Raw genomic sequence first — 23,178 nt, 5'->3', positions numbered from 1 at the left:
GCTTCTGATTTTTTTATCCAGCACTCCCTCCAAAAAGCACCAAACCCTTTGCGCAAGTACGGCATGGTTGAACCACATTTATGCATTTAGATAGCAAGGGTTAAAGTGGGTTAACGTCCATGACATTTGGCAGGCAGGCTGCTGATTTAGGTAAAATAGCATACAGTTCTTTGTATCTACCTAATTGTGGCAGGAAATGAAAACAGCATCTTGGCTGGTAGATTTTCATGAATTAGAAGAAAGGACTTAAAAAAAAACAGTCAGAGCAGAACAGAAAGAGAAACAAAAAAGCTACTTGTGGCTTATTTGTTTTTAGACTGAGAAAATCAAATTCAATAGCATGGTAGTCAACCTGGCATAATTTCAGCTGTCCATCATGCAATTAATGTCTGTGCCCAATTCTTTAGGCACAATGGTGCTGCACCTGTTGACGCTGGTCGGGGTAGCTCCAGGGTTCCCCTATACAGATGTGCAAGGAGTGCATTATGATGCAAGTACCTTTGATGAAAGTGGTTTTAAGCACAACTGTGGGGAAAAGCACAAGTTGTCCCCACTGTGCTTGCATATATAAATGTGCCTTAATAACTAACCAAATAGTGTTCCTGCATGTACAGTTGAAAAAAAAAAAAATGTTCCTTTTTGTGGCACACAAGAGCAAGTGTTAGGTCAGTGTAGTCAGACAGGCTGGTAGTATTGATTTATGTGGCTGGCCTAACACAGTTTTTTTAGATTAGTTACTGAATACTGTTAAGCTGCAAGCAACTTCCATTATTTAAAATTTCCCCCAAAAATCGCCAAACAAAACAAATAAAATAGCTTGGAAACTTGTTAGTTCAGCATGGAGTTAAGTATCAATCGTACTGTTGTAGTAGCACAATGGTGGTACTGCTATTTTTAGGATACATTATGTTGTTGTTATCAACTGTATAACGACAAATAAAAATCATTGTGATTACTATAAATGAAAATATTTGCAAACTAGTGGTGGATTCATATGGGAAAATATGGTTTGAACAAGTGAAACTCTTTCTTTCCAAAATAAAACACATACTTGTCACCCCTATTCTATCTTGACTTATCCAATGTAACTTTTATGCCATCTCTCTGCTTCCCTATCTCTAACCTACTTGTGTAGTACTTGAGACTAATGCTATTCCTCTTTGGACCCTCTACAACCTGGCTTTAGTCAACAGCACTCCACATAAACTGCCCTGACCCAGCTAATTAATGACCATTATCAGATTCTGGACAGATTTGCTCATCAGTACTATTCATCTAATCTCAACCCACAAGTCTAAACTTGGATCACTTCTTGCTTGTCTGCTATCTCTACCTGGATGTGTCAAGGATACCTTTAGTTGAACCTCTCCAACATATAAATGGTTCTTTTCCCCCATTCTTATAAATGGTTCTTTTCCCCATTCCAACATCCCAGAAGTGTCTATTACAGTTAACAACTCCATTATCAGCCCATCTCCCCAGTCCTTCACTTCTTATATCCAGTCACTTACTAAATCGTGCCAACTTGACTTAAGAGACACCCCCAGAATACTATTGTTTATCACCCAAGATGCCACTAAAAATCATATTGACTACCGTAACTCTGTTAATTGGCCTTCCCCTCCAGATATTGTCACCTGTCCAATCTATAATGGATACTGCCACTAGGCTTATACACCTCATCAACTGCTTCTTGTAAGGAAGGCTTACCAGCATGGCTGCATTCCGTCCCAAGATGGCGACGCCTCTTCCTTCCATGCAGATCGTCCTGGGCGCAGTTCAGTGACGTCATCATCTAGATGCCAGCACAAAGACGCCAGCGCCGGATTGGACGCCAGCGCAAAGACACCAGCACAAAGACGCCAGAGTGATGACGTCATCACGTACGTTTTTTTGCGCCAATGAAGGGCTATTTAAGGCGCCAGAGCACTCCAGACTTTGCCCTACAATAGGTTCCACCTAGTGAGTTCCTGGGTGCGCTATATTCTTCTGTTATCTGATCCTGATCTTGACCATGCCTGTTTATACCGTGTATGAACCTTTCCCGCCTGTACCGACCTTATTGCCTGGACTTGACTTTGCCTTCTCTTAACCCCTTGGATACCTCGATCTGGTGAGAATGTGCTTCCTCCTTGGTCCGCTACCTCTGTCTGAGCCTTTGGCCCCTTAGACTTCTCCATGCTATTCTGCAAATTCCTGCACTGGATCTGATACCTTTCACAATAAAATTCAAACTAATGACCTTCACATTCAAAGCAGTTAATAAATCTGGCCCACTCATCTCTGAACTAATCTCTATATACTCACCCAACCGCTTGTTATGCGTCTCTACTGACCTTCTCCTTAACTCCCTCTCATTACCTCCTCAAATACTCGCATTGAAGCCTTTACAAAGGCTGCCCCATGCTCTGTATCTCCCAACTTTCTGTCTTCAGAAGGTCTGTTAAATCACATTTCTTTAGAGAAGCTTACAATTATGCCTACTATAATCCATCTAAAGAGTTACCGTAATTGGTTCTTTACTTTAATAGGTAAATAAAACAAACAGACACATAGCCTATTCAAGTTTGTTAAATAATGACTTGCAATCATAATCTTCATCAATTAGAGCAAATTATCCAGGTAATTGTACATTCCAAATCCTTTGATGTCATACATTCATGCAGTTGGAATAAATATGAGGCCAACTGGCACAACAAGTTTAATCATTTGCTTAAGTTAAATATTACAAACCTGGGTCACATGTAATGAATGTCATGAATAATTATACAAAATTGCAAAAATATGTATATCATATATCTGTGACCTTAGTTTATTTAAATAATTACATGGGGAAATATTTAAATAATAACTATAGAACATATACAAGTAAGAGTCTTTTTTTCTTTTAGAAATAATTCAGTTTTCCTTTAAACATACCCTGGTATATGGGCATACAAATAACATTACTGTTGAGTAGACAGTCATTATTCCCTATGAAACTGAGGGAAGAGTCTTAAAAGTGGTTTTATACTATGAAACTGGCATAGAGCTAAAATTTGAACCTATGTTCTTGTTATAGCTCTACGCCAGTTTCACAGTGTACAACCACTTTTTGTACAGAAAATTATATGATAAAATGTGTTATACATTACAGCCACAGGGAGCACTAACTGTCATTTTTTATTGTTTGAAATCTTTGTATGGCCAGGTTAACCTGTTAATATTTTATAACCTATGACTGATTAGGGTAAATTATATACAAGAGGCAAAGAATACAATGGATCTGAAACAGTATGTAATGGGATGAAAATCTGCTGCATTACCTGCATTTAGTAATACCCAGCAAAATGTTTTGGTTAGTGATTGGAGAGGTTTAAGGTATTGAGTTAATCTTAGAATAGGACCACAAAATAATACCAGAAACAAAACCAGAAAATAGCTATTATTAGTATATATCTGCACATATTTTTGCAGCTATTAAAGACATTTAAAAACATTATGTAATAGTCATTATGCATTAAACAGAATACAATGCCTAAAACTGAAAGCACATATTTTCCAGCTATAGTATATAATGTACATTTCGAGCATACATATAGATTTATAGTTTTTTTTATTTGTATTTGGTAGGAATGACAGAATGAGTGACTTTTTGGATGCTCATATACTCTGGTGAATAGTTTGTGCATCTGGCAGTTTTTGCGATGTGACACAAGTCTGAAAAATAAGAAGGAAGGGGAAAAAAAGAATGTGGAAAAAAACGTATACTTTATCAAAACATTATACATAGTCTCTCTAATAGTGTAATAAAACTGTGGTCCTTTGCTGGAAGAGGAAGCTCATTAGGAAATTGCCATTGTTAATGTTAGTAGTGCTTCGTTCTGGAGAAAAATGTTTCTTATTACTCCAGCTCCAAGTGTCTACCTTTAAAAAAAGTACAGGGACTTGAGTCTCAGAATAATAAATGCAGTGTGCACTGCTTCTAAATTAAGGTCTAAAGTAAGTGCTCAACGTCAGCAAGGCGGTTGACAGCTTTTATTGTTGGGGAGTAGTTTTTGATGTATGGTAATTGAGCTCCTTGACAGTTTTTTCACTTGTTTACAGGCCTTGCTGGCGACTGTATGTGGCTGTCAAGCTTTAAAAAACAGATGAGAAAAGAAACATTAACTCCCTGCTTGCTTATTGCTTAAACTAACTTGGAAATACTGGACAGTGGAGAAGAATGCATAGACCTTTCTGACATCCATGTTTTAAGGAACATACATACATAAAGTTAATATTTCAACAGAAATATGCATCCTCTATTATTAATGTGTATACATATAAAACTCAAAAGTATGAGTATTTAGAGGGTTTTAGCAAAAGAAACAATACTTTAATAGGTCAACCTTTGAAGATATCACTTTTAGCTAGGGAAGCCATCTGAGCTATCTGATCAGTTTCTGTAATTGGGAATATATATATATATATATATATATATATATATATATATATATATATATATATATATATATATATATATATATATATTCGAACTCTATATATATATATATATATATATATATATATATATATATATATATATATATATATATATATATATATATATATATAATCCTCTCCAAAAGAAGCCGCACTGCTCAGGACTTATTGCAAAGTAATATGTTTATTAGAAAACCTAACGTTTCGGCTGCAACACCAGCCTTTGTCAAAGTGGCTGGTGTTGCAGCCGAAACGTTAGGTTTTCTAATAAACATATTACTTTGCAATAAGTCCTGAGCAGTGTCGCTTCTTTTGGAGAGGATCGTATGCAGCTTTTGTGAGGCGTGCACCCAGGCAATGTGAGGACCATTTATCGTGAGTGCTGGGATTTTGGGGAAGTATATATAAATATTGGGAATTCACTTTATTTGCAGAAGGGGTTATACCTTTGTAAAGTAGAAAATTAAGAGACAGAAATCAACCAGGGTAAATTCAAGCAGGAATATACCTGTATTATATTCACTGGAGGTTTTATTTCTCCACTAGACAAGACACTTTTCAGTTTTAGACAGCATTCCCAAGTACCTGATGAAGGTTTGCTGCATCCGAAACATGTTGTACAGTACACAATAAATGAATGACTCAATGATTGACTTGCAGTAATTCTCCAGAGTGAAATTTGTGTTGATTTATAAAGTCTGGATGGTTTAAAAGTACCTCTACTCTGTTTGAAGAACCTCAGAACACATTTAGACCAAAATATGCTAAGAGCAAAATTGTCCAAAGTCTCTGGAGTTCCCCTTTTATTCTGACCCGAAAAAACTCGTTCTCCTCAAGCGTAATGTTCAACCAAAAACCAACAAACTGTGGGGGTCAGCACTAAACAGCTAGGGAAAATGGGCATACACACACTGGGTGAGAAAGGACCACCGGGTATCGTTGCAGTGCCTGACACAAAATCCCTGGCGCTCTACCATTTTTTCCTACTTGTTGACTCCAGCACCTCCAGCACCTGTACTGGCTTTATCAGCCTGAGTGAACACAGCACCTGTTATTCTCCATATCTGCTGTGAGCATTGTCTGAGACATACCTGTCCTCTAGGGTTTTCCAGGATCTGTGGCACATATGTGTATATATTAAAAAATATATCTATATATATATATACATATAATACTTCTGGAGGTATTGCACTCTTACTTGTCAGTCCACACATGGGTGCTCGGTCAATTATTGCATATAATCTTCAAGATGGACCTGCACACCAAACATTTTCAATTCAATTCTTTATTTTAACATCACTCGTGTATCCAACGTTTCGGCCCTCGTTGGGGCCTTTGACAAGGATATATATATATATATTCACAATGTTCGTCTTGAATACTCTATTCATACTGTAGTTGAATAGAGAAATGGTGGAATAATAAATTATAAAAAATAGGGATAACCGGAACATTTTCTAGTTGGATCATTGTTATTAGTCAAGTAGCTTAGCGGTCTGTGTTTTGTCCTTGGCCACTTGCTTTTAACTTATTAAATAACTGACCTCAAACAATTGTAAGTAATAATTATAAGTCATATCAATTTGTTTGCTAATGATACTGAAGTGTGCAATAAAATATCTTCCATGTTTGCACCCTACAGACTGATTTAAATAAATTGGGGAATGGGCAGCAAATTCACAAATGATGATCAACAATGAAAAATGCAAGGTTTTACATTTGGACAGGAACAACATTAATGAAAATCATACGTTTAATTAACTTTTATTAACAAGTTTGGTGTGTCATAAAAAAAACATATAGTTTTGCTCATTAATGATCTAACAACTTTTCCTTGAGATGAAGGAACAGATGAACTTGTTGTTTTAGTTATATACTAATAGGGAATTTGGCTAATCTTTGCTACTATGGTCTTGAGGCTGCTTTCTTACCCCCCCCCCTTTACTTAACCCCCATCTGTACTGCAATGCTTACAATAATGACACTTGGAGCCCACGATGGAGTTTAAAGGCTGCAGCTTTATTTACGACATGCATAAACATTATATGAAACCAGAATCGTAACTAGAGGGGGGGCGGGCCCTTGCGCAGGACGCGCAGCCGGGCAGGGGTGCTTCGCCAATGAGGCGAGTTGAGGCTGTCGCCTCAGGCGGCAGCGCCCCGCTAGGTACCAAGGGCAGCAAAAATGCTGCTCCTGGTACTTTAAAAATGAATTCCCGGGTGAGGGGGGCAGCAGCAACTGCTGCTGCCTCAGGTGGCGGAGGGGCCAGGATCACCCCTGCAGCCGGGCCCCCCTCCGTACACCCGGAACTGGCCAGGAATAAGCAGCGCGCGAACTGCCGGGGGGCCCTGAGGGGGTGCGGGCCCTGGCCCTGTATGTAACATGTAAAGCTATATTAAATTTGCGCAAAGGAAAAAAATTTTGAGCAAAGGCATAACTTTTCGCATTGCAAATTATTTTTTCCGATACCAATTTTTAATACATTCCCCCATAAGTCTCCTATGAAATCAACTAAATTGCTGGCTGGGATTTTCATGGTTATTTCCCTTTGGCACAGGGTGGGGTGTGGAGCTAATGTTTAAGTACTGCAGAGACCTGTCTCCAACTTTGGCATGATTAAAAAGTGAGGGAGATTTTTGCAGGAAGCCCCTAGTCCCTACTACACATCAGCTATATGTTACTGGGGGAATTAGGTAGTCATGGAAATCTGGGGTCTTTCTGTAATGTCCTATTTTTAATTTTTTTCTAATAAAAGGTTTTAATTCTCACAACCTTTTGTGATCCTTGAAACTGTAAAATTCAGCCAAAATTTAAAATGAACCAAAGAATCAATTCTGAAAAAGGGCCTACATTTTTTCTTATGTGTTGATTTAGGAATCTGATTATAATGTGTTTCGTGCCATTATAAAGCTACTTATACTGATGCACCAGTGTATCAGTTTTATCAGAAAATACTTCATCTGAAACTTGATTTAAAACAAAAATAAAAATGCAGATTGCCATTCTCAAACTAATTTAGGAAAGATGCTGGGTGAGGTTTTCTCTGCTATTATTGCCAGAAACAAGTGAATCCGTTAACAATAGTGATGGGCGAATCTGTGCAGTTTCGCTGCGCCGAAAAATTTGTGAAATTCGTGAAATGGCGAAAAATTTGTGAAACACATTGAAGTTAATGGGCATCAAATTAATTTTGACGTGCATCAATTTTGACACCAGTGTCAATTTTTATACGCGCGACTATTTGGTCGAAAATGCATTAACGTCAACGGGCGTTCGAAAATATTGACGTGCATCAATTTTTTTTTCGGATTTTTCGAATTGTCAATGCGGTTCGCTAATTACTTGCATGGGGCAAAATACAGAAATTTGCCGCAAATTCGTGTCTGCTGAATTTATTCGACTTGTTAACAAGATCGTAAAATGATAAAAATGTATTTGTAGATTTATAAATATATGCATAAAAATAAAAGTATGTTCAGAAACATGTTTTTTATTTAATTATTATGTTTTTTATTTAATAATTGCCCCTGCATAAGGGGTGCAGGTAAAATACTGTCAGTTTTTCTTTAAAGTCAGAAGCTACCTAGTTCATATTCACCGTAAAAATATTATTCCTTATCACCACTGGTCCCGAACTGAAATCTGCATGAATATATAATATGTCTGCTGGTGAAATTTCAGGAGGAACTCTTGGGAGAAATGCTAGATATTAATGTTAAAAAAAACCTCATGGCTTATTAGCAGCTCTGCATGGGTAAATGTAAATCTGTAAAGTTGTAGAATTTCATCTTCTACCTCTGCAGGATTTCACACCTATTTCTGGTGAATGTCTGTTTCTTCAGAAGTCGTTTCATTATGTTTTTAACAGGAATAAAAGTCTGTTTTGTCCTAGAAACACTTTTCTTTGATGTAGGGCAGGCTTTTTCTAAAATCATGTCGAAAAAAACCCACTTTTTTTTTTTCAAATGCCCCATAATGGATATATTTACAGCGTGGTTTTATAGGATCCTACCATACTGACATGTACTTTCTTCTCATTACTAGAGACTAATTAGCTTTTGGATATTTTTAACTTACATACACATTTGTTTTATGTCATGTAATGTATATTTTATATGCTCCACTCTCCCTTTATCCTTCTCATATGTGCAAGTAGAAGAAAATAACTCATTTGTAAAGACCTTCTAAAACATAATGCCCAAAACTGCAATTGTAAATATTTTAAATTAAATACAGTATATCCATCCCCTTTATATGCCATATAATACTATTGTATGATTTACATAAGGGTGGGGTCTCAGCTAAGATACTTTTATACATTTTCAGATCAATGTTTTCCATGTTAAATAGGCAGTCGTAATAGATATTGTAAAATGAATGTACTGCTTGTGGGACCTGTTATCCAGAATGCTCTGGACCTAGGGTTTTCCAGATAAATAAATGTAATTTGGATCTCCATAATTTAAGCAAACTAAAACATGATTTAAATATTAATTATATCCAATAGGATTGTTTTGCCTCCAATGCGGATTAATTATATCTTAGTTTGGATCAAGTACATGGTGCTGTTTTATTATTTCAGAGGAAAAGGAAATCATTTTTAAAAATCTGAATTATTTGCTTATAATAGAGTCTGTGGGAGATGGCCTTCCCTTTAATTCAGAGCTTTCTGGATAATGGGTTGGTTTCTACATAACGTATTCCATACCTGTACAATATTTAGGATATATCATTTGCATTCGTATGTTGAAGGAAACTGAAATGTTATTGTTTATAATTTTTACTTTTATATATTTTAATATTTCTCATCTTACCTCACACCTAGGAATATCCACTAGCAATTGTGAAATGGACAGAATGCTTCTGTGGCTACCCAACAGTTCAGTTCAACCTGTATGAACCCCTGGATGAATCTCTCTGTGCTGGGTACCTAAATGGCGCCAATGAATCAGAGGCACTAAGGGAAGAGAATTACTGTTCGGTTTATCAAACACCTATACAAGGTAAAGGATAAAACTGCAGATTTAAAGGACAAGGAAAGGTTAAAACTAAGTAAGCCTTATCAGAAAGGTCCACCTAAATATACCAGTAAACCGTCAAAGTAGTCTTCTTTCAAAAGAAACACTGCATTTCTTTCCTTCTATTGTGTACACATGGGCCTCTGTATCAGACTTCCTGCCTTCAGTTTAAACCTCCAGAGCTAGGGCTTGAACATGCTCAGTTTGCTTCTCTCCCCCCTTCTCTTCTCTGCTTTAATCTGAGCCCAGAGCTATAAGTGAGCAGGGAGAGACTCTGACCTGAAGTGATGTCAACCCAAGCTAATACTGCAGCTGCTATCCTAAACAAACAGAGAGCTTCTAGTTTTACTCAGGTATGGCAAAACACTCTACAGAATAAATATAGCATTGCACTATTGCAGCTACTAAAATGCCTCTGTAGCTTTCCTTTAAGTGATTGAGATCTTGAACATTTCTTTTAAATTGCACTTAATAGCAAATTCATTTGTTTATTGAAATAGCAAATAAAATGTGGATTTGTGGAACTGCTTTCAGAAAACAAGCCAGGGAACTTAATGCAAAAATGAACGCAATCATGAAGATTAAAAAGAGACATTTGCAAAGATGGAACAGGTGATTATAACTGATTTATTTGCAGTGGTCCCTTGTGAAAGTATATAGTATAGTATTTATATGTGACCTTCTTTAGTGACAAATAGAAGTCACATCAATTCCTCAGGGCTTCAAATTTAATAAAAGTGAAGTAAATGACATTCAATTTATATATTTTAATCTTGCTGCCAGCAAACTAATAAGCACCATACCAAAAGAGTACCACCCCACCCCTTCCAATTACAATTGCTTATCTGTGTGACTTTAGGGCTATAATTCTAAGCATGATCCTCCAAACCATACCTACTCATGGTACATGGTACATGATCAAGGATATCTTGGTACATCATCTGTTGATTTGCTAATAGAGGAAGCAGACCCCACAGTCCGGGAGGTAACTATAGAGGAAGTAGACCCTGGAGTAGGGTAGTAGAACGGGGGGGGCGGACTTTGGGGTCTTCTTCCTCTATAGATAATAAGAAACCCCCTCCTCGCCAGCCAATCTCTAACCGACGAGGAAGGGGGACGTAAGTTGGGGAGGGACATGGTTAGAGTTAGGGTGGGACATGGGCATGGATGGCATGTGAGCGGGATGGGAAGTGGTCGGGAGAGTGGGGGTGGGAGTGCGCTGGACCCCTCTGAAGATTATTTTGCAGGTGGGCCCGGCGCACTCTAATTACTTCTCTGAATAGAGAAAAATAATCAAATATCCTATAGACCCTACACCTTTGTACTAGAAAAAAAAAACCTCTGTAAGCTGCATAACATTAGCTACACACCCAAATCCATATGGACTACAACTTTACCCCAATTCAATATTGATACTGTCTTTCTTATAGACTTATGATTGTGTCTGCCTTTGATTACTCTACACTAACATTGTATTATTCTTTGGCAAACCTATATTTTCCAGTTCTAATTTCAGTTGCTTTTTAATTTAATGATTTTTCTATTTAAAAGAAATCAAAAGAGCTACCTGACATTTTCAACATGATTACTGGTATTTAGTGTAACGTTTATGTCAGATGCTGCCTTCATATAGAATTATCTTTAATTACACTGTATAATTACTTAGTAATTTGTTTTCTGCTCTTGTTAGCTGCTCATACTTCAAATTTTGTCCACAAAATGGCTGTGACATTTGAGCACATTTTATTTAAAGAAGGCATCTTGTCTACATTTCCATCTCAACCATTTCACTAGATTACTTGTATGCTTGTAATAGGACCCTCAAAGCCCAGATATACTTAATTTACAGCAAGGCAAATCATATTTTAGTACAGGAATATATATATATCAAACCATTTAAAATCATTCTCTACACAAACAGATTTGTATTTGCAGACATTGACAGTACTTTGAATATTGTTTGAGGACACTGCATTATTTTCTTTTTATAAATAAATGAAGTACAGGTATTGGATCCCTTATCCGGAAACCCGATATCCAGAATGCTCCAAATTACGGAATGGCTGTCTCCCATAGCCATTATCCAAATAATCCAAATTTTTAAAAATGATTTCCTTTTTTCTCTGTAATAATAAAACAGTAGCTTGTACTTGATCCCGACTAAGATATAATTAATCCTTATTGGAAGCAAAACCAGCCTATTGCATTTATTTCATGTTTAAATGAATTTCTAGTAGACTTAAGGCATGATGACCCAAATTACGAAAAGATCAGTTATCAATAAACCCCAGGTCCCGAGCATTCTGGATAACAGGTCCCATACCTGTAATAAAATATAATATATTGCATTCATCTGTAGAAAACATCAATTGTATTATTGGAAGTACTGGTATTGTACTGGTGCTCTCATGCAATTGTATAAAAAAATACGAATACACTTGCTTTAGTAATGCAACAATTTTCAAGTCTATAAAATAGAATCTATTTGAATCTTTAAGTTACAACTCAGATATTTTTCATTCTTAGTGGAGTATTTTGTAAATGTGTATGTAATAACAGGTTGTAAGGTAAGTAATTGTTACCCAAGTCATTTTTTTCTTTGCTTGGCCTGTTGAGCCAAATGTATATCTATTTTTTTCTTTAATGGACATATACAGCTACTGCTCAGTCATGGACCCTTCTTTCTGTTCATACAGTAAACCTATTGATCTGAGGAATAACTAGATGACACATTATCACTTACATATTTTCCACAAATGAAATACTTATGCAGTGACTCAAGCCAGAGCCACCTGGGTGAAGCTATTCAATAATTAATGCATCCTTAGGCAGAGCTACTTGCATACAGTATTATGATATGACTTCAGCCAAGCTCATGTTAGATTCCTGCAGGGAGAAAGAATCAATTGAGTAATAAACAAGCTGGATGGCTCGCAGGTCTCTTGCTATTTCATCTTGCAGTGTAAGAAATTACTCCTTTATTTGCAATTATGCATTTATGACACTAATGATGTTTTTCGTTTGGCGTCTTTCATTTATAAGAGACTCAAAAATGTTTATTGTAATCAACATTTGGAGGCCTATTTATCAAAATTCGAATTAGTGTAATTTTAGCGGTTTCTTTCTACTTCAAATAGTCTCATGATTAAAAAAACCGTGAATGTAAAAAACATGATTGAATGAAATCATGGGAAATAAACCAAAAAAAAAACAAATTCATATTTTACTCAACACTTTTTGTGAGTTTACATACTGACATTTTTTTTTGAGAAACTCAGATTTTCTGTAGGGCAGCCCCTATTGTCGTCTACATGACTTTGCAAGCTTTTATATGACAAAGTTTACTGGTTATGGTTTTATTTTATTTTTTTTAATCTTGTCAAAATAATACAGAGATGGAAGTTTAGTGGTAATGCAAACAAGTTAACACTGTAAAAACAAAACATTTCAATGTTCAAAAATATGTATGGAGCCCATTTACTAACAATTGAATTACGTTTCTTTTCCCACAAATCTAGAAAAAAATCATGTTTTTTTAAACGTTCTAAAAATTCAGAATTTTAACTTCACCAAGTAAAATTTGTCGAGGTCCTGTAGAAGTTAGTGGGAGCTGCGGTGATCTTGTTAGACCACTTTAAATCAAATCAAACTTTTAGAGGTTTTCAGGATGTTTTCATTAGGAATTGTCGGAAAAACTTGAGGATTTCGAGGTATTCAATTTTGTAGTACGTCGATCAGCTCTTTTTTCATTTGCAATTTTTAAATTCGGATCTCTTAAATAAATTCAGTGATAATCGTGGTTATAGAGTTTGTGAGTTAAGTCGTGATTTCAAAAACCTCTAAAACCACTAAAATTTAACCTTTAATAAATAAGCCTCCACATTTTCATAGCTAACATACTTGCCAGAGAGGGTTTTAAAGGAACAGTAACACCAACAAAAATAAAGTATTTTAAAGTAATGAAAATGTAATTTATTGTTTCCCTGCACTAGTAAAACTGGTGTGTTTGCTTCAGAAACTCTTATATAAACAATAGTTTGTATAAAAAAGCAGGAGAAAAGGCACAGGATAGACAGAATATAAAAGATAAGCTCTGTAGGATACAATGGGATTCTTTAGGATTTATCTGTTATTTACTGAGTATCTTGTGCTTGAATGGCTGCCCCCATGGCACAACTATAGTTCTGTTTCTGAAGCAAATACCCCAGTTTTACCAATTCAATACAACACTACATTATAATGTCATTCCTTTAAAACACTTTAATTTTTTTGGTGTTACTGTTCCTTTATATCAGAATAAACAGCTGCCAACACAGAACAAGATAATGAACAATAATATATAGTGAAATGAAAGCAAGAGTAAAAGTGGCTGAACTATAAAAGGTCAAACCAAAGGGTTGCTGGTTAGGGAGTTTGTGTGCACTCGCAAGAACTCCACAGTAAAGTGCCACTTGTGATGAGAGCTTAGTTATGGCTGAGCACTGGCAAAAGCTTAATAGTAGGTGTAATGTCCATGAATCAAATTATGGACATGAGAGGGGGAAGATTTTGTAGGGGGCAATATTAAGGTGAATTTGGACACCCATTCTCCACCTCTCCACCACCACCAATGATGTGCGAGTAAGCCACAGAATGGCACTGGGATTGTATTGTAAATCTTGTGTCCTTGTTAAAAGTAATAATAATGCTTGGCTGAGATATATAGCATTGAGGCCCTTACTGCCAACAATATAACAATGAGATTTTTCAACCTGTCATCTATTATGGATGTTCATTATCTTATATGCCCTTTAGTAAACTGCAAACCTGAGTATTCTATTTATAGGTGGACTAGATGCTTTGTATCTAGTTGTTTCTTAGCTAATAGCACAAGGAAAGGGGAAATTCTGCTTCACATGTGATTCCACCCTTTCCTTGTTCCAAAAGTCACTTAAATATTCTCATTATACAGTAAATGATAAAATTGTAAACTATTCATGGAGACATTGCTTTTTCAAATGAAAAACCAACAATTGTAATATAGTTTTTTATTCATATACTTGCTACATTGTGCCAGACTGACAAAGTAACTAAAATTGGAGATAGACAAGTATATTTGTTTAAGATGAGAGGTGGTACAGTGAGAGGTTTCTTGGTAATACAGACATGCTGAAAACTTCTCTAAGTATGTGTTGTAAAATTAAACTATTCACAATCCTTAATATGTTAATCATTTATGTCTAATAATATTTACCCCCATATGTAATAAAGGCATTAAATTGCCTAAGAGCAGTAACCCATAGCAACCAATAAGATGCTTGCTTTTAAGCAGGTGCCCACTAAATGCTACCTGCTGATTGGTTGATGTAAGTTACTGCTCCTGGGCAAACCTAGTGCCTTTTATTACATAACCCCTCTAGAATTTGGTGTTAAAAATGTATTATATCATTTATGTTTCACATTCGTATGGACCAGGCCCAGTTCTAAACAGCAGTTTAATTTGGACAGTTATAAGTGGATTTACAAAAATACTAACTGGATTATTAAAAGTTTTAATTTTCACATAGTCTCAGAAAATAACATTAATATTAAAGTAATGAACATGTTATTGGGGAAAAGCAACAATTCAGAAAAGGGAAGGAAACTTCGGCAAAAATGTACAGTAAGATGATCAACTGCTAAACGCACCCAGAGCCTATAATAGGCCAGTATAATCTTATCAGGTTTATCACCTCACAAATGGGATATCTAATACCAAATAGAGCTCCATGTGACAAGATTGGACTGGTATAGTAAGTGCTGTACAAAAGATACACCATGTTTAAATTGATTTTCAAGACTTTTGTTACCCTTTAAACTTTGGACAAGTTGGTTGGTTGAAAGCAAATCCTGTATGATTTCTTATTTTTTGAAGATCTATGATATTTCTTTTTGCAGTTTGATAGTAATACTGAAAAGTTTTGGAAGCTGATACTAGTGCTGTGCCGAAAGGTTGGGTATACAATATTTGCTGTACTTGTTTACTAAAAACATGCTAAATCGGGTTCATATTCTAATCACATAAATACAAACTGTATTCTTTTATGGTACTGTACGAGTTAAAAAGTATACATAGGTCATCTAGTGGTGTCTTCATTTCAGATACCAGGTGCACCAACAGGAAATTCCTTCCAATCAAAACGAAAGTGTTTATTGCTTTATCAAGCTTCCCTGGGGCAGGAAATACATGGGTGAGGCATCTAATAGAGCACGCAACAGGATATTATACTGGAAGCTATTATTTTGATGGAACATTGTACAACAAAGGTATTTATAAATATGAACATTTGTTTGTGTGTTTAACATTTGTGCTCATTGTGAATATACAGGAATACAAATGTTTATACCAAATGATGGGAGTTGTAAAGAAACTGAATGTGAGAATAAAGCTCACCATACACCCAAGTACTACTTCTGGCCTTCTCTCTTCCCGACAGACCTACATAGACCCAAACATGGGCAGATATGGTGTCCACTTGGTTTGAAAGGACCAAATCAACAGCTTAAATCTTCCCATGGACAGTATAAGGCATTCTTAATTGGGGGGTGCCATAAGTTAGGCACCACCAAGTGGTTATATATACATACCTCACAACCCGGGCCAGTGCTCCTATCAGCAGAAAACTGCATTGGTCCAGTGGTTCTTCCAGTGAACACCACAGAGCTATCTGCCTCCTTCTTCTTCTTTCTTCAAATTTCCCGGGCAGACGCATGCGCAGTAGAACAAAATAGCGGACTACTTCATTAAAGTTCAGATTATCTAGCAATTGCTCATGCTCATCCACACGAACAAAGAAGAAGCCTGAAGCCGATCACTACGTGGTGCTCGATGGAAGAACCCCCGGACCAGTGCAGTTTTCTGCTGATAGGAGCACCTGCCCGGGGTGTGAGGTAAGTATATATAATCACTTGGGGTGCCTAACTTTTGACATCCATAAGTAAAGAGAGCCTTTCCTTCTCCTTTAAAACAGGCCAGCTGTGTTAGAAGAATCAGCCAAGGTGACTAAACATTAAGAAGCATATTTATAAAGCTGTGTAAAAGATAAAAAGTGTTCCAATGCAATTTACAGTTTGCAGCAATAGTGTAAGTCTAATCTATGCCATTATTTGGATGATTAATTGCAACATAAAGCATGTAACTTTGCTTTTAAACTGCATTTGCTCTACTCGTGTTGGTGTATTTTTAGTTTGAGGTGCTGCTATTTCTTTTTTATTTTTAAACATTGCACCTGATTAACCTTACAGTTATTTCAATGACTTTCAGTTCAGTGTAGATAAAGTATTAACCATGTTAGGCATAGTGTGATTGCAGCTGAAACACGTCTGCTGTCTTTGGAAAACCTCGAATCCCACAGGAACCCAACCAAGAGGCAAATTCACTTGAAGCGCCTAACGCTAGCGCAAATTTGCCAGTGTGACGTCATTTCGTTACTTCGCCGATTTACTAATGGATGCTGGTGTAAATTTGCTAGCGAAGTGGACCTACTCTAGCGCTACTTTGCACCTTTATACCAGGCGAAGTTGTGCTATGGCGAAGGGACGTAACTACGCTAATTCACTAACTTGCGCATTTTACTGAACGTTACCTCTTGCGCCAGACATTCTAAGTCCCAAAAAACGCTGGCGTCTTTTCCTTTTTTAAGGGTGAAAGGCTGAAAAGATTGTACATTTTTTTGGGGGTACCCTCCTTCCCCCCTACATTTCCTAACATATGGCACCTAAACTATACAGTGGGCACATGTATCGGGCAAAATAACTACTCTATTTTATTTTATGAAGCTTTCCCAGGCTTGTGTAGTGTAATGTATTTGCTGCTACATATACGTCCATTGTACATTAACTTGGCGCCGTATGCAAATTAGGCATCGCTAGCGTAACTTCGCTTTGCTTGACGAATTAATGCTAGCGCAACTTCGCTACTGTTCGCCTCCCTGATCGCAACTTCGGATTTTAGTGAATTTGCCCCCAAGTCTCTTATGTTTTCATTGCTAGCTTCCTCTCTTAATCTCTGTTGGACTTACGTAGCCCTTTATTTTACCATGTGCACAAATCTATGTAAGATGGATTGCCTAATGTCGGTATGTAGTGATTACACCTAGAGCTTCGCAAAGCACTAAAACATGTTTACCTTCCCAGTTTATGTAGCAGTTGAATATCCTATGATGCTTTTGAAACCATAATCAATTAAATTTGCAAAGACTGCCCCACAGCCTGCTTCTATTGAGGCTGCTGTTACTTTTAATAAACCTTGGTTCAGTATTTCGGTCATATCTGGTCCAAAGCCCATAAAGCTAAAAATACTGAATAGGGTTTCTGGCAGAAATCTGATGCTGATAAATGTTGTGCTGTCATTCTTTTCAAGTTGGGAATTCCTGCTGTCCACCAAAAACATCAATCTTCAAAATAACTACCTATTCATTGGGTACAAACTTCATAGAGCATTAGATTAGCTTAGTCTCACCAAATAAAAAAATCTATGTTTGAAAGCATTTATATCTCCGTCCGGAGTGACTAGTTTCTGCCTGATACGCAAGAGCAATTAATATCCTGTAAATTACATCCATATACACTGTGCTTAGTAAAGTTAGCAGTTATAAATGGTGCTTAGCAGGGATGGGCGAATTTGACCCGTTTCGCTTCGCCAAAAATTCGCCGCCGGCGAAATGTCGCAGACGCCCATTAAAGTCTATGGGCGTCAAAAAAATTTTGTCGCGCGGCGAAACTGTTTTGACGCGCGTCTTTTGTTTTTTGACGCACGCTGCCATACGAGTCTATGGGCGTCATTTTTTCGGCGAAACGAGGCGAAAAAATTCGCCCATCCCTAGTGCTTAGTGATCTTTTAGACTGTAAACCCACTTGGACAGGGCCCTGTTTACCTCTTGCATAGATTATTGGTTGTTTTAGTACATCTATATGTTCAATGCAATCTTGGGTTGAATAAATGTTTTAGTTTGACATTTGGTAGAGTCACAAATCTTTCATAAATTAATCGGAACCGGAATTTTCACTGCAAATTAGGGTACAAAAAGGTTAAAAACAATCACGTCCGCATTCCAGATTCAGTTTGGCCAGGCTCTTGGATTTGGTGTAAACATATGTGATAAAAAAGAATGTACCCTCTTTTATATGGATCTTGGTTACAATAGGGGTACAGTTGCCTTACTCTCTATATTATGCAACTAATATTTCCTATTAGTATCAACTGTTTTCTGAATTAATAATAAATGTTGTAAGCTTATTACTGTATATAGATTGACCAAATACATTTCTTTTCCAGGCTTTAAAGGGGAAAAGGATCACTGGCGAAGTGGAAGGACTATATGTGTGAAGACTCATGAAAGTGGCAAGAGAGAAATAGAAATGTATGATTCCTCCATTTTACTTATAAGGAATCCTTACAAAGCCCTGATTGCAGAGTTCAACAGGAAATGTGGAGGCCACCTTGGCTATGCAACAGAGAGGCACTGGAATAGTAGAGGTAATCCACTGCTCCCAATATTATTGCAGAGAGAGAAAAACTTTGTTCTGGCACTTAAAGTCCCTCTGCTTTCTGTAGTGAGTGGTTACCTATTCTCAGGAAAACAGAGAGACTTCAAGACACTTGTTGTCAGGGTTCTCTTCTAATTTGTGGAATTAGCAGGATGTATTTATTTATAGGAACCTATAAAATTGAATAAAAAAATCCCCCACAGCCACTTATTGCATAAATCAGGCTTTGGGGCATTGCCAACCGGAAGTGCATGTGACGTCACATCCGTACATTTGGGGGTGCTGTAAGACCTAGGATGCCACCAGACCTAAATATAGCTCTGGGTATCAGGTACATTCAGATGAGTGTACCAACTGAAGAAGTTTATGTCAAAAAGGGGGTATACCATTAATCAAATCATCTACTTCACTCAAGAGATAACAAATCATTTTTTTTTGTGTGATTAAAACAACAAGTAAATAATACAGGTCATATAAATCCACAGGGGCACAATGGGCGGGAGAGCATGCCCCTTACTGCTAATTTACCAACACTTGCACCCGGGGGTCATTGCTCTCTGCACAAAGCCCCAGATCAAAAATTCAGCACTCAGGAGATGCAGCTCAGCCCTGTCCTGCTCTAGAGATGTGCAAAGGTTTGGGGCGAGAGGGACACCTATGTGCCTTTCCCTGCCTGCCCTTTTTTATTACAGTGCTGACCAGTACAGTCAACTTTATATTAGTTAAGGGAGAACCAGATCCCTCAAATATGGAGTGCAAAGACTTGCACGTATTAGTCACAAGCACTTCAGGATGGAACTGCTTTGAGATAGCTTTTGTTTCTCCCCTTCCTATTGTATTTACCATAACTTAGGTAGTGCTTCCTCGCCCCACATAGTGGTAGACATGAGAAAAGCACCCTAGCAGGAAAAAGTAGGGTTTTTAAGGGTTAGGTAGCACCTTTAGCAATGCAAACAAATCTTTCAGCAGAGGTGTCAGGTAGCTGCTATTTGGTTAGTTGCTCAATGTTCTGTTGACAGGCTGGTGATGGGGAGGGTAACTCCAATTTGCAGTAAAGAGTGTCTGAAGTTTATCAGAGCAAACTGGGAAATTGACATAATTTCATAATTAAATATTAAAATATCAGTTTGCTCTTTAAAAAACTGATTTCAGTGCAGAATTCTGCTGGATTAGCGCTAATAACTGATGCATATCCCTATAAGATCTTTTTTATGCCAGTCACATAAAAATCAGTTTATGGTTTTATAAATATTTTAGAGTTTTTTCTTGGTGTCCGATGGTGATAAATTAGCAATATAAAATGTAGTATGATTCTAATTTTCTTACTCATCTTTTTAACTGTGTGCCACACAGTAAGTGATACAACATATAATGAAATCATTTGTTAAATACATTTGTAGTTCCTAAGTTAATTAAGCAATTAACAGCTCATAATGTTCGAGGTCATGTCTAAACATGATCGGCCAGTATTTTGGCAACCACTGCTAGAAAAAAAAACCCTCAATTATTTATAATAAGTGAATATTACAGGTAGTATTTGGTAGGAACAAAGACAGCTCAGCTTGATAATTAGGTGAATGCTGGCATCAAAGCCTTAGGAGAAAGCATCTTGCAAGTTGAAGGCAAATTGTGACTTTTTACTTTTTAGACCATGATGTCTATGAAGTATCAAGATGCAGAGCTAAACAGATAAGCAACTCAGTTTTCTATCAGAAAATGTAGTAGCATTCATTCATTTTTATTGTTTGCAGCATGTTAAACTTTTATTGTAAATATTTCAAATTAGAAAGGTTTTTAATGACCTAAAAACATTTACTTGACCTGTATTACTGTACAAATTATCTTTATGATGTTTATTTTGGTTAATATATCTATTTTTTACAGAGTGGCCGGAATTTGTTGATAGTTATGCATCATGGTGGGCCTCACATGCTCTAGATTGGCTGCAGTATGGAAAGAAGCTTATTGTAGTACATTATGAAGACCTAAAGATGGACCTTATTGGTAAATTAAGAGACATTTTAGCCTTTCTCAAAGTGCCCATAAATGAAGACCGCCTGCTTTGTGTGGAAAACAACAAGGATGGAAATTTCAAACGGATAGGTTCCAGTCAGTCATCCTTGGAGCCTTTTACTCAAGAAATGAAGAATGTCATTGATGGATTTATTAGGACGGTAGACAAGGCTCTCAAGGCTAGGAACTTTACAGGTTTGCCGGAAGAATACATGCCAAGATGATATCAAATGACTCGTTTTTGCCTTTCTTGGACTTTAAACAACACAAGAACCTGCAAACAGATTATCTGCGGTAGTACTGTGAGTTTGTTTTAAGCCAAGGCAGAAACCATAGACATCTCTGTGTGTATTTTTGTACAAATGGCTGGGAGTTTTACATTTGTACATTATGATTTTGGAGAGGTTATTTTGGTCATCGTTGCTGTCTTTTAGCAATACCTTTCAGAAGTAGTTTCATCTTTAAGTCTCGGAGTTTGAAATCTGTCAGACTTGCTTTGTGTAAAATAAATAAAGGTCGGAGCAGGATACAGCTTATTTTCTTTAAAATGGTCTTGTGTCTGTTTGTTTTGTTTTAGCATTGTGATCAAGGGAAATGGACTAACCATAAGTACCTTGTGGATCCATTCAAATGTTATGGTATTTCCTACTGACCCAGATAGTTACTTGGGCAGTAGTTTACTAAGCTGCATTCCTTGATGTAATTGAAATTACTGTATCTGAAATTTTGAATTTTAAATTACATGTTTTTGCTTTATACACTTTAAGTAAAATGAGAATTTCTAAAGAAGTTCTGCTGCATTCAAACCTCAGCCAAGAGCAATGGCTAAAATGCTTAATTGCCAGTTGCAGAGTAACGGCAGACAGGAGACAAGGATGCCAGACCGGAGTTTCTTTCTGCTCTTTATTATCCACAGTACTAGTTTCAAACTATAACAAATGCAAACTTTCTCCAGAGACACCAATTAAACAGAAGATGGACCTCCACTGAAATGGGATCTAAAGATTTTTCCTTCACCTGGAAGAAAATAAGGCACAGTGCCATTACAAATTCTAAGTCCTCTTTATTGCTGCACTAGAAACAGATATCCTTTCTCACACACTAGCCAGTACATACTGAACAGCAGTCTCAATCTAGGCATAGATCACAAGGGCCAGATTCAATGTATGTATTGGATCTAAAGCCTTCCCACCTAAAGCATTTGAACTCCAGGACCCAGAACATAACTTTTAAATAACCTAATGTAACATAACTTGTTTGCTCCAGACCATAGCCCCTAGAGTACCTCACTGTGTGTTAGTGAGAAACCTAGTTAAAATATCCACTAGTTTTACAGCTAGTGCCTCCCAATATATATACAGTATAGTAGAACCCCCATTTTACATCCCCTGATTTAAAGTTTTCCCTCAGTTTCCATTGTTGTTTTGTGGTCCCACCTATATATTATGCATAATACATTTCCCTGATTTTACATTTTCCTGGATTTTACATAATTTTTTTCTGGTCCCCTGAAAAACATAAAATTGGGGGTTCTACTGTATATATAATGCCAAATTCAGATGCTTCAGAATTCTACTTACAGTTGTTTATAGGTGTCTGACATTTATTTAGCCATCATGGTTTAGATCAATAGTTTATAAATTATTAGGTACAAGCTCATCTTTTGCAGTCCACACATTTTCCATATGCCCCCTTTTTTTGATAATGGGTTTGGTGACATCCATATGAAATTACTACTGTATCAAGCATTGTCTCAAAAATACATGGTTATTGCATAATATGAGTTAGTTCTATATCTATGTAAATGGTTCTAATGCTTTTTTACAATTATATCAGGGACATTTATATCACAACCTAATTGGCTTCGAGTTGTGCCCTTTATTCTATTGCTCTGTGCAGTCTAAAGGAGGCCATACACGGAGAGATTTGATCATTTGGCGATGTTGCCAAATGAGCGGATCTCTTCCTGATTTGCCCACATTGGGGTGGGCGATATACAGCTGAACCAATCATGGACCCTAGGGCCCAACGATCGGATCATAATGCTGCCAATTCCGTCGGTTGGATCGAGGGGCCGCATCTACAAACAGATGCGGCTCCAATCCAATGGGTTTTTAATCCTGCCCGATCGATGTCTGGCTGACTTTTGGCCAGATGTCAATCTTGGTCTGTCGGC

At 36.9% G+C, this 23,178-nt stretch overlaps 1 protein-coding gene across 3 annotated transcripts in view; it reads left to right on the top strand.

The window, feature by feature from the left end:
* wscd1.S (WSC domain containing 1 S homeolog) overlaps positions 1-21,550 on the top strand; it is a 102,580-nt gene extending 81,030 nt beyond the window's left edge. For all 3 annotated transcript variants that reach the window (XM_018249141.2, XM_041583704.1, XM_041583705.1), the window contains 4 exons: positions 9,290-9,467; positions 15,603-15,767; positions 18,778-18,978; positions 20,874-21,550. In XM_018249141.2, coding sequence (XP_018104630.1) covers positions 9,290-9,467; positions 15,603-15,767; positions 18,778-18,978; positions 20,874-21,226 — 897 coding nt within the window. In that variant the 3' untranslated portion in view covers positions 21,227-21,550. The remainder of the gene's footprint in view (positions 1-9,289; positions 9,468-15,602; positions 15,768-18,777; positions 18,979-20,873) is intronic.
* The last annotated feature ends 1,628 nt before the right edge of the window (positions 21,551-23,178 follow it).

Source organism: Xenopus laevis, chromosome 2S (genome assembly GCF_017654675.1).
Source record: "Xenopus laevis strain J_2021 chromosome 2S, Xenopus_laevis_v10.1, whole genome shotgun sequence".
NCBI lineage: Eukaryota > Metazoa > Chordata > Amphibia > Anura > Pipidae > Xenopus > Xenopus laevis.
This window is presented reverse-complemented; position numbering and strand designations above follow the sequence as displayed.